This window comes from Cheilinus undulatus, linkage group 1 (genome assembly GCF_018320785.1).
Source record: "Cheilinus undulatus linkage group 1, ASM1832078v1, whole genome shotgun sequence".
Classification (NCBI taxonomy): domain Eukaryota; kingdom Metazoa; phylum Chordata; class Actinopteri; order Labriformes; family Labridae; genus Cheilinus; species Cheilinus undulatus.
This window is the reverse complement of record NC_054865.1, coordinates 35,341,980-35,354,960: the sequence shown is the minus strand read 5'-3', so window position 1 is coordinate 35,354,960 and position 12,981 is coordinate 35,341,980. Positions and strand designations below refer to the sequence as shown.

Here is a 12,981-nt window from a genome sequence, read left to right as displayed (position 1 = left end):
TAGCTAAGATAGCTCAGTCAATAACTCATGTAAGCTAGCTTGTTTTTTCTTTTGTGTGTGTTTTAAAACGTGGTAGCTTCCTGAAGAAGAAACAATCGGAGTAAAACTTCTGTGTACAAGTTAAAACACAGCAAGAGACAGTTAAGTTAAGATGCAGTTCATTTTACTGTATGGTATTAAGATGCCAGGGTTCAGAGAGGCAGTTACCAGTGCTCCAGTTTCTCAACCAAGACATCCAGGTAAGCACAAGAAAAAATATTGAAACACTGCAGTGATAGAAAAATCATACTACCTGGGTAAATGGACAGTTTATTTAATTTGGTTTGTTATTTTCTTTAGAGCTCTGAAAGTTTTAATTTTTAATTTCTTTATTTTGGGTAGTATGTCTCCTCAACTTGAGGCAGCAAGAGGTGCAGGAAAACTGAGGTCCAAAACGTATAGGACAACACAAAGGGTAAATAAAACAGAAACTGAACTGCTATAAGAAGTGCATTAACAGAAAGGAAGTGTGCAATGTTCAAATATTGTGTTAAATAATGCCGGCAATTTAATTCGTTAAAAGTAATCTGGAGTCTTGATATCTTTATTTCCCTACTTTCATCCTTGAAAAGAACCGTAGTAGGCATTTGCTCTATTTTGTCCCATAGTGCATATAGTAGTGCTTACATCAAGAAATAAATAGTAAAATGGGTGTGATTTTTAGTCAGTTTTATAACCTTATAATGTTTTTCACACTTAGTTGGTTTTGAACCTTACTGCTGCTAAAATTATCTTAGACATTAGATATTTGCATTGTTTTTTATATTTTCTGGGGGATAATAAAGAAAAAAATGAATATTATAAATAGCAAAATATATATGATTTTAGTTAGTTTTACAACAATAAGGCATTTTTTATCGACCGATCTCCAACCTTCCCTTCATCAGCAAAATTCTCGGAAAAACAGTCGCTATCCAACTCCAGCAACATATGTCCAACCATGAGCTCCATGAACCTCTTCAATCAGGATTTCGCACTCACCACAGCACTGAGACCGCCCTTATCAAAATAACCAACGACCTCCTCACAGCTGCAGATTCTGGACACATCAGCTTCCTCATTCTCCTTGACCTAACCGCTGCCTTCGACACAATATCCCACACCATCCTCCTTGACCGCCTGTCTCACCATCTTGGCATCACTGGTACAGCTCTCTCCTGGTTTCACTCATACCTCTCACAAAGAAAACAGTTTGTTACGATCGGCACCTCTCACTCATCCCCCGCCCCAGTTAACCAGGGCATCCCTCAAGGCTCTGTACTTGGACCTCTCCTTTTCACCATCTACATGCTTCCCCTTGGACAGATTATTCACAAACATGGTCTCAGCTTCCACTCTTATGCAGATGACACCCAACTCTATCTCCGCACCAAACCATCCACTCAGCTCCCTCCCCACTCCCTGGTAAACTGCCTCCACAACATCAAAGCCTGGATGACATCTAACTAACTCAAACTCAACAGCAATAAAACAGAGCTCATGGTGGTGGCCCCCAAAGTGCTGCTGCAGAAGGTTGGAGATCTCATGCTTGATGTGGACGGGACCTCCATCTGTCCGTCCTCCGAGGTCCGAAACCTGGGCGTCATCCTGGACTCCACCTTCTCCTTCCACATGAAGTCTGTCACCAGATCTGCCTTCTATCATCTCAAGAACATCTCCAGACTCCGACCATCACTCCCTGATTCTGTGGCTGAAACACTCATACATGCTTTCATAACCTCCCGCCTGGACTACTGTAATGGAGTCCTGTTTGGAGTTCCCAGCAAAACCCTGGACAGGCTTCAGTATGTCCAGAACTCTGCAGCTAGAGTTCTCACCCGCACTAGACCCTGGCAACACATCACTCCAACCCTCATCCACCTCCACTGGCTCCCTATCAAGTCTCGTATCAACTACAAAGTCCTCCTCCTCACATACAAATCTCTCCATGCTCTGGCTCCCCAGTACCTTTCTGATCTCCTCCATCCATACACACCATCCCGCAACCTTTGATCTTCAGACACTGGCCTACTTTCCATGCCCAAAACCAAACTCTGAACCTATGGAGACAGAGCCTTCAGTGCTGCAGCTCTCACCCTCTGGAACACTCTTCCTGCAGACATCTGTAGCGCTCCATCGCTGGACATTTTCAAAAAACGTCTCAAGCACCACCTGTTCACCACAGCCTACAGTCTTCACTAAACCACCCCTTACACTCATCCTACCCCTCACATAGTTTGTCCATGTCTATGTGTTCCTGTAAAGCGTCCTTGGGTTTCTTGAAAGGTACTATATAAATTCAAGATATTATTATTATTATTATTACTATTATTTTTATTCTACTCAAATGGCATAAATCAGTTTTTACTTCAAGCCTCATCACTGCTAAAATATACTCAGTTATTCAATATTTGTGATTATTATAAGTGTCCTGTTGGAATTGTAAGGCAAAGCTGGTGCTACCACGATTTATACAGCATTCTGAGGCCAGCCATATCTTGCCCACAGCTGCCCTAAATTAACAGCATTGGTAATTACCAAAATCATTTTTTTATGTTTCTGCAATGGTTAATACAACAAGATGTAGAAGCTCTTTAACCCAAGTTATATTGTTAATGCTAAAATATCATGATTATTGTTATCCATGAATTTCAAATTTACTGATTTACAAAAACTGAAAAAAAAAGCAAATTATTTTTTCTTGATTATTATGTCAAATTATAGTTATTTACTTGCATTCCTGAACAGAAAAATGAGTTTTTGTGCTTGAATGTTATGCTTGATTAATTTCTGACTTCTCAGAGAAGCCCAGTGAGCCGGCTCAAATTTGGTTATAAAAAGGTGAATTCAGTTTGAAATTCCTCATTCCTGTTCAAAATGGTAAAACATTTTTAGTTTTAGTTTTTAGTTTTAAACAAGTTTTTGAAAGATTTCTAAAATATTTATGTTTTCTTGTTTTTATGACAGGTGGTCTAATAAATTTGCTAAGCACTGTACCTTACATCGTTTAAGATACTTAACATAAAGTGTTATATCATCTAGTTAAGTTATCAAAAGTGAACCCAATACTAAAATTTGTTCACTCAACATGAATCAAGTTTTTATTACAGTGAAGTTTAAGTCACATCTTTGTTAAAGCTCCATGAGGAACATTTAGGGAACATGACGAATGGCACCACAGGGAAAACAATGAGCATTTTATATAATTAGTAATCTTTTCTTGTGTGTAAGAAATGTTTTTTGATAAAATATTCCATCCTGTTTTATAAAGAAAAGTCTAATATGCAACAAAAAATTAATCTGTGGTGCAGATAGTAAAAAAAATGCTATTTGTGTCCTTTTCTCTCTGACACCTACCCCTCCAGCAATGAAGATAACAGTGAGAATAATTGATATACTGGTATTCACTTCAGTCTGTTTTTTTTTTTTTTTCAAAGATCTATTATTTTAGGCTTTGCTTATTTAAAGAGAAAGACCGCGGATAGCCGGAAACAGGGATGAGAGTGGGGTAGAGACATGCTGGAATGGAGCCACAGGCCCGCGTACATGGGGTGTGACCTAACTGCTAACTGCACCCCCTCAGCCTGTTTCTCAAGGGGCTTAAAATGCCTTACAGGAGCTTTGACTCTCAGATTTTAAAGCACCTGTAGTCAAATAAAGACGTTTTCTTTAGGAAATACCATTATCAATGAGAGCTGATCTGGTGATATCAAACTAAGATTTTAAAGCTTCTAAATGTAGACAAAATGTAGCCCATACTCCCATGTTTTCTAAATGTTTGTATCAACTGGGCAAAGAAAAAAAAAAAAGATTTATTTTAAATTCAATTACCTAAATTGGAATTTAAAGTTAATTTAAAGGTAGAAAACCATAAAAATATTTTTTTTTAAATGTCTTGAGGACTTTGATTAAAAATGCAGGTCAGAAAACGGGAAAGTGAAAAGCAGCATTGAAGGGGAATAACAGTCTGTGAGTAAAAACTGGTCCCAGTAATGGTTTGACCATGTCTGGAATGCTACTCCTGTATTACATCCAGCCATACTTCTGTCTCAACAGGAAGTGTGGAGATAAACATAAACAGTAGTTGGTTAGAAAATGGCAGAAATGCTTTGGGCTGTCATTACTCAAACAGTCAGTACTGTTTAGTACACAAACAACAAAGGAGTTCAAGTTGAAGGGCCTTACAGAAAAGGTTACTTAGTATGGGTTTACTCTACTAATATACTTATGCAAACTTCTGAGGTGCTTATACTTGCATACTTCCAGTTTTATACAATAGAAGCACATTGTGTGGTTTTCACTCCTCCATATTCATTTGGCAGTTAGAGTTTTGAACACATTTTCATGTAAGCATTTACATACACAAAACATATCATAAGTCTTGATGAGTGTCACTTTGTTACATGTTTAAGAAGTCCAAATTGGTAGTAGTTATGCCCACTAAAAAGACATTAACCCTTTGTGTTAACCCAGGTTGTATCACTAAAATAACTGTCTGGCCCAAGTTACACTAAGAGTAGGACACAATGGACATAACTACAGAGTTGATAGGGTTGATGAGGGGTTCATCTACTAAATACTGACTTGAAGAGGGTATTTATGCAGTCACTTTACCTTACGTATTTTTATATAGTTGACATTACTTTGTAGAAGTCTGTTTTCAATTTGATAAAGGGATATTTTCTGTTGTTTTTTTTTTTCAGAAAAGCCAAATGATATTGGCCATGATTGATTTATAAAATCAACAAAAGGGGAAAACATCCAGGTGGGTAAATGGATCACTGTATATTCTGTGTACAAAAAGCTATACATATTTGATCTGTTGTAGTTAATTTTGATGTCATTGTACTAACCTTCACTCAAAGCATCTCTATCTCCTCTGGTGAAAAGCTCTCATTTTTTCTCCCAGTGAATTATTAAACTCTGGTAGAAAGAAAAAATATAGGAGGCTTATGTATTGTTTAAATTCATAAGACCAGTTTTTACTTTTTTTTCTGTCACTGCCGGCAGGTGTATGTGTTGAATCTATTGGTAAATTTTTCAGTAATTGCAGAATTCAACTTTTGGTCATCACTAGTCATGAAGAAATGAGCCAAGTGTTGAAAACTTAACTGAACAATGAAATACAACTGCTTTTAATTATTTCATAGAAAGAAAATTCTATATTTACTATTGTCACAATCTCATAGCCCATTATTTTATTTTGATATAAAATAAACACACCGCTTTTACTTAAAAATGTTTATTAACTTTAAAAAGTCTTTACAAACCAGCAACAATTACAAGCACTTCCTCTTAAAAGCACTTGCTATTATGCAAAAGAAAAAAAGTGGAGGGCAGTTCTACAGCTCTGAACCACTTTCAACAAGAGGAAGGGTCAAGTCTTCATGAACACAAACATCAGTGCTAAAACAATAAATGCAAATGTTTCCACAGACATAGTAAAGATGAACATAAAAATGGAGAAAAAGATTCAACTCTGATTATAAATATGAAAGTTGAAAAGTCTGAATTGCGCAATATGAAACCGTTCTTGAAAGAGATCATACATTACAATGATATAATCTGCTATTGCAGAAGTTAAAGTATTAGAAAGTGTATAAAACAACTCTGTATATCAATACACTGAAAGATTAAGCGTAATGCATTTAAAATCAATCAGAACTTCAGTATCACATATTGTAGGTATGGTTGGTAGGTCTCATTTTTACATTTTAAAATGAGGGTCAATATTTTCTGAAATTCTCTTACAATTAAGTCCTACATTTTTATTCTTTAATAACAAAGCAAGTTAACTTTTCGCATACTTCACCACACTGTTTAGGATAACTGTACTGTTATGTATATGATAAGTGGTAATATGCTATTACACTTAAAGTGTGCTACAAACATTATAGCAGTGCAAGTCAGATTATTGTGAATTCATAAGATTATATAGTTTTCAAGGTTAAATCTTCTGTACAAACAACACACCTTTAATAAATTAAAAACGACACAATCTGTACAACAAACACAGTTAGTGTGATCAACAACACAAAGACACTCGGGTTGAACACTAATACAGAAAAAGGGTTTGTCGATAAATTAGTGTTTTTCCCCCCATTTGAACAGTTTTTTACTGTTAAGTTTACATAAGCTTCAGTATTAGTAACCAAAATGCTTAATATTGCCCCAAAGTATTAAGTTTAGAAAGAAATAATTTCCCCGTGCAGTAAATATCACCAATTTCTCCTAGTTTGTTCCTTAATGTTACATAAAATTATGGCTGTTTATCAATGACACCTTGTATGTCCTTCAAATAGTACTTTTTTATTAGTCACCCAAGATCTAAGAGCACATTATTTCAGGGTAAATGAATAAATAATGAACTCTTTGGTTTGGACATAAGGCTCAAAAGGTGGAGTAGCTCATCATCACTGTTTTAACAGAACTCCACTCCTGATCAGTAATTAGTTTTCAAACCTCAGTGCATAAATAATTTAACAAACCAAACAGTGCATCTATGTTGAAAAAAAAAACAAGTAAAACAGATTGTCAGAGCAGTATTTGGAGTGCTACATTGGCAATCAAAGTTACCGATATCCAATATGCCGATTCATTTTAGCCAATACTGATATCGATACAAATATCGATACAAATATTTGATGTTTTTAAGGCCTAAAACTTTAGTCCTTTGAACACAGTGTAAGGTTCAAGGATAAACAAAGAAACAAACTTCAGTCCTTAAAACACACTTTAAAGTATAAAGAATGAAGATAAATAAAGAAAAAGACCTCAACTGATATTGTTCTGTTGGTCCAGCCTAAATCTTCACTAACTTATTTTTGTCCAAAATTTACAGTCAATCTATGCTGATATTCACAGCCAAAATACAGATGTAAATATCAGCTGAAATTTTGATATCTGCTGACACCAGAATGCCTTTTCCAACTAATATCTGCCAATACCGATATCAGGCCAATAATATCGTGCATCCCTAAAATAAAGTGTTTACTTCAGGTACATTGTTTACAAGTGCATCCTGTTTCCAAATGAAGATGTACACCTTTGACTTTGCATAAAATACAAATAATTTATCTTTTGAGTGCATTTGTTTTAAGCATTTCATTTTTTAAGAAGGGCTTTCAAGTGATTAGAAAGGTTTTAATTACAATTAATCTCAGGATTCTGTAGAATTGGAATTAAGTGCACCCTTTATATCACATTTTAAAATTCCACTATTTTTGCATTTAAAATTGTTGAATTTTTCTGCTGTCTTGAACTAAGGCTAACTGACTTCCTGTTTGGATACAGCCCTGCTTTTATAGTTAGGTCAGAGACTATAATATGAACTTACTTAACGCGGTAAAAGGAACTTATTATGAAAAGGAAATAGGTGAACAGTAAAAAGGTAAATGTTTGATGACTTCTGACTTGTTCACTGAACTGTCTGAGTTTTTAAAAGTTAAATGAGACATTAAGGAGCAGTGGTGGACTTGTTTTACATCACTGGCTGCAGAGACACTGGTGTTAATAACCACAGTGACGAAAGCGACAACAAAACGTGATTTAAAAAGTGCACTAATTGTGGATCGTAGTTAATTGTCATTAATGCGATTAATCTTGATAGCCCTCATTTGAACCGATTCGTATTTGTACAAAAAAAGTGCAGAAGTATAGTATGGAAGTGGTATCCCTTTCGAGGGGATTGATGCTAGTACATTTATCTAATAAATATTCCCTTTTCCCCTATTTGTAGTTAAGGGGTAGAACCCTCTTTTTTCGCAGCTTTACCTTGCATATATGCGTAGACTTCTACAACATGAAATTTCTCACAATCCCCCACACTGCTCTGCGTGACATCACAGAAATAGAAATGCAAACTCAGTGCATAATTAAAGCTTTTGTTAATGGCATCATTGTGTCCACATCAAACTCTGAACCACTGAGGGATTTCATCTGCCATCATTTTACACATGTAGCACTTAGCTGTAACTTCTGAGTATATGGATTCACAATTAAATACACATATTGCATGTAATAAAAAATTTGTTAGATGTTCTAGACTTTTACAGTGATGATTATTGATTATGGGAATATATTAAATGCATTTACATGGATGAGTTTGGTTTTACCTTTGACACTAAGCGATGCCTCCTTTAAATGAGTGCATACCTTTAAACATGTCTTATTTCATTCTTAAGAAGAAAACAATGCAATAGATAGTAAATACACAAAGGGCAAACTTCTTCATACTTCTTGCTATTCACAAAACGTTCAATTCACAGCATTTCTTAAGGCGCAAACATACTCGGGCGAACGTACGCCGAACAGACTACGCGGAGGTCTGCGCGGACTCAAAGCGGACGTCCGCAAGGCCCGTGCACGCAAAGCGCAAATTTTTCGACCGCGCGGACTCCGCTCTGCGTACTGGTGTCACACAAAACACTGCTCGGCATGTTTTTTTATTCATTTTGACCCGCATTAAATGTGACTCCAATCTGCAGAGCGAGAACTTTCTGTGCAGCGTTGACGGGTGAGCGGTGACTCCCAGAGTGGAGGAGTGGGGCTATAGGTGCCCAACTAGATCATCAAACTTTTCACGTGTCCTTTGGAAGTATTGAAAATGTTTTTCCACGTCAATACTTTGCATGTCCTTCACCAACGTGGCATACTCCCCTTCCTCTCTTATAGCATTTAATGGCCGTACATACCACCGTATCTTAATTTAATTGCTTTGCAAAGCCAGCAGGCAGTGTAGGACGCCATGACAGAAAAATGTAAACAACGCGCAAGGATTGTGGGAAATCACAGGAAACTACTACATGGCAGTGTACTCGATTACGGAAGCTCTGATGACCGCGGACATTCCGCGCGGAGTCCGCTCCGCTCACAGTACACTCGAGGATGTTCGGGCCTTTACACTTACTTGACGTACACTTTGCCCTGTCATACTTTTGCGCTAAAAAGATTATGGCTGCAGTTACCAAGATTTAGACACAATGATATAAAGTGATAATCAATAAAAATCATGTGACACAGAATTGCTGCTCCACACTTAGAAATTCACGTCTCTGCCGTGATTTAAATGAAATATCAAACACAACATATAAAAGCTGTTTTAGGATTGTTTTTGTACCATCACCTCTGTTTACATGTTAGAAATGCATGTCTTCATTAAGGTGAGGTGGTGCTCTCTGATTGGAGGGAAATGACCAGCATTTTAATCAGAGGGTTGCAGCATTATTGCAGTTTAGCCTGGCACTTAAACTGGACAGACCTCATCGTATCCAGAGTGACATTAAAAAGAGTACAAAAAGTAAAAATAAATAAAACAACTGGTTTTCATATTATACACGACTAAAAAAGAAGCACTAATCTCAACCCATCAACCCAACAGTTGGATGGTCTTTGTTCTCGAGCCAGTCGAGTCCACTTGAATGTGGCGTCTCACTGGTGATTTGCTGAAACAGCGGGTCGTTCACAAACTCTTCCTCCTCCCCAGCTGTATTTTGATATTGCCCCTGTTGCTGGTTGGGGTCGAACAGAAGGTTCGTGTCCAGTGAGTTAAGGTCATTGATGCTGCTGGAGAGCTCTGACGTCATTCTGATTTCACACGGGAAATCTCCCCCTCCTGATGTTAGCTCTGACACCTGCTCCATGAGCTGAGTGCCAGCACTGAGACAGCTACCTGTGAGGAGGTCCTTCACTGAGCTGCTGAAATCACACTGCTGCTGATCCTCTTGATGCTGCTGTGAGCTCAAAGAGACTCCAGAGATTTTTTGGCCTCTGTTGTCACCTGCTGACACACTCATTTGTTCACTAATGGCATTTTCCATGAGGTAATTTGACATCTGTAACTTACATGTGCTGGTGGACTCAGAGGTCATCATGAGCTGATTGTCACTGCAGGGGAGGTTGTTGTCAGACTCTAAGATCTGGGTGAGGTTCATGCGTGCAGTGTAGCTAGAAGGTATATTATTGATGCCAAGACCCCTCACAGTGTCATCGTTGCCTCCGTCCAGCTTGTTCAGAAGGACATTGGTGATGTTTTTACTGTTGCACTGCTGGCCTGGAGCAGGCAGGACCTGAGATTGCATCATGATGTTGAGTGGCACTGAATGACTCCTCTGGGCCATGCTGCTTACCCCGAGATTCGTCTGGGTGTTTGCAAAGATATTCAACACCTCAGGTGTCACAGGGGAGTTAAAAGGTGACACAACTGAACGAGGGATATGTGGGAGGTTTCCAGTGTTTCCACTAAAATTCCTCTGATGCACAGCTGGGCTCACGCTGCGACACCGGAAAGCAGGTGAGTTTGTGGCTTTATTATCAAGAGGAGCGGGCACAACAAAACCCTCCTGCTTCGCCATGCTTGCCACCTGCTGCTGTACAGGAGAGACTGGGGTCAAGCGGCCAAAATGGTTGTCATGATGCCTTGCATGAGGGACAGCGAAAGCATGCGGTTTTTGGAACTGGTCGCCTATGAGGCCTTGATAGCTGGGGAGAATTCCCACACCGCTGTTTGACTTGTTCAGGCTCCCAGTGTTGCTGCTGTTGTTGTAGCTGTTATTCATCCACTCCAGCCGGGTCTTGTCTGGGTGGGTGGCCATCGGTCTCTGCATGGGCTTGACAGGGCTGCTGGAGACAGTGCTGCCATCATGGAAACCAGTGATGCTAGAGTTGATGGGTGTAAAAGCAAACGGGTTCCTGCACTCTACCGGACTGGGAGGCACATTGCTGCTGCAGTTAGAGTGAGGAGTACCAACCGGGGTGTGACGGCTGCTTCCCAATGCGCTGTCCACCGGGGTGGTGGAGGTGATGCGGGAGCAGGGACTCTCTCCAGTGAGACCTGGGCCTCCTCCCATGATATCTGATGTGGGTGTGGGAGTTTTAATGGGATTGCTGCTGCTTCCGCTGCTGTTGGTGGCGTGATAGAGAGAATTCATGGTCTGATTGGTGGATATGATGTTGTCTGACATCACAGTCTGTTGGCCTTGGAGTGTGACACAATCTCCAAACACCTGCATATTGTTTAGCTTCATCTGCTCCTCCATCTGCACCAGCTCCTCCACAATGCTGTCCTGAGTCACATCATCGTCGAAGGAAAAGTAGCTCATGTCGGTCTGCATAGAGACCTGGCTGGATGACGAAGTCTGGTTGAAGAAGTCCAGGGCTTCAGCAGCAGAGTTGGACTGCATGTAGTTCTGTTGTTGTTTGAGCTCAGAGTTTGAACTAATCTCACTCACACCAGGATGCTTTTGGAGGCTGTGGTTATTTGGTACAGCATGCAAGTTGGCCGCCGTGTGCCCCTGCTGTTGCTGTGTTAACGCGTGACTGATTGAGGCGCTAGTTTCCATAACAGTGGAAGTGTTTTTCCTCTGCATTGAGCTTGCTGTTTTGGCAACAGAGTAGAAGCCACTGGTTCTGAAAGTGGAAGCACAGAGTGCGTGGTCCTGGGGAGAAGAGTTCATTTTGGTCTCTACCTCCCTGGTTGCTGGTGCACTCTCAGGTCTAGTTGGAGCTCCTGGCCTGGGGGCGTTGGCGAACATGTTTCCTTGACTGTATACCAGACCAGCAGCACCCTCTGCTGGCTGCTGGGGCATGAAGAATCTCTTAACCGGAGAAAGGTCTGGACTGAGGCCTGAACGCTTCCTGAGGCTTTTAGTGGCTAATAAACTTTCCTTTGCTGATGCTCCACTGCTGCTTTCTCCAAATGAAGGAGCTCTGCTGGTGCGCAGTAGAGAAACAGTGCTGGTATTCACAGTGGGAGGGATTAAGTGCATATTACTTGTATTATTAGCATTATTATTTCTGCTCTCTGCCACAGAATTAGAGCTTAAGAAGGACTTTGTGTTGCATTCAGTGTTGATTGATGTTTCCTCCAGACCCAGGAAGCCTTTAGTCTGAGGAATGGGCACACTGGCAGCCCTTTGAACAGCCCCTCCAGCTCGATCAGTTGTTGCTCCTTGAGTCAAAATGAGACTGCTAGGATTTTGTGATTGGCTGTTTCTATGTATGGCCTCAACTTCCATTTCAACATCAGCAGTAGGGGTGTCAGCAGCTGCCGGGGCAAGAATGGGGACGGCAGAGGTGCTCCTCATGCTCTGATTGCAGCTGGCGTCCAGTGAAACAGCAGAGCTGCTGATGCCTGCAGATGCCGGTCGTAGAGTGGCATTTGTGAGGGATGTGGTGGTGCTGCCGTTGGGTGTGAGCGATATGGCAGTCATCTTCACCAAACTGACCGGGCTGACGTGACAAGTGGTCATCACGGTCTTTATGGGGCTGTTGCTGATGATCATGGCGGAGGGCGAGCGCAGAGTGACAGCAGGTGAAGGCTTGGGCAGGATTTGTGCGTAGCGCTGACGGGCAGATCGCTCCCCCATGGGACCCGCTAAAATGTTTTGCGGGGTTTTTGGGTTCTGCTTCACAGCTTGAACCGGCTGGGTCACCATTTGGATGTTAATGGGAAGCACTTTATTTTCCACTGCTCCCATTGGACTGGGAGACATCGGCTGACGGCTTCTTTGAACCTGGAGAGAGTGACACCAATCAGACAGAAGAACAACTGAATTCTAGCTTAAAATCTGGCAACATGTTATCTAATTTCCACCAGTTAATTTTAATACCTGCACTAATTTTAAGTACATATGACATTCCCACAGGAGTATCATATTACCATCCATAAGTCTGGGATAATGACACAGTTCTTCCTCTTTTATTACCATTTTAATGCATTCTGGGCATCTTAAGTACAAACGGGTATAACCTGTTAGCTGTGAATCAACACTGATGGAGCAAACTGTAAGGAAGATATTCTGGGCAACAGAATTTATTTCAATTTTATTTCAATTAGACTAAGACAATGTCTGTGAATCTATGTCGGCAAGAGTTAGACTCTTAGGTCAGTGACTTCAAAGCACTGAATTCTTGAGTGGGCACAGAGCTGATTACTTATAGTTATTTGTTTATAATTGTCAGACC

General features: G+C 40.1%; 1 protein-coding gene across 1 annotated transcript in view; it reads right to left on the bottom strand.

Annotated features, from left to right (window-relative positions):
* Positions 1 to 9,198: 9,198 nt before the first annotated feature.
* The window catches only part of LOC121510614 (DNA-binding protein RFX7-like), a 30,408-nt gene continuing 26,625 nt past the window's right edge, over positions 9,199 to 12,981 (bottom strand). The window contains exon 9 of the mRNA XM_041788748.1: positions 9,199 to 12,530. Coding sequence (XP_041644682.1) covers positions 9,378 to 12,530 — 3,153 coding nt within the window. The 3' untranslated portion in view covers positions 9,199 to 9,377. The remainder of the gene's footprint in view (positions 12,531 to 12,981) is intronic.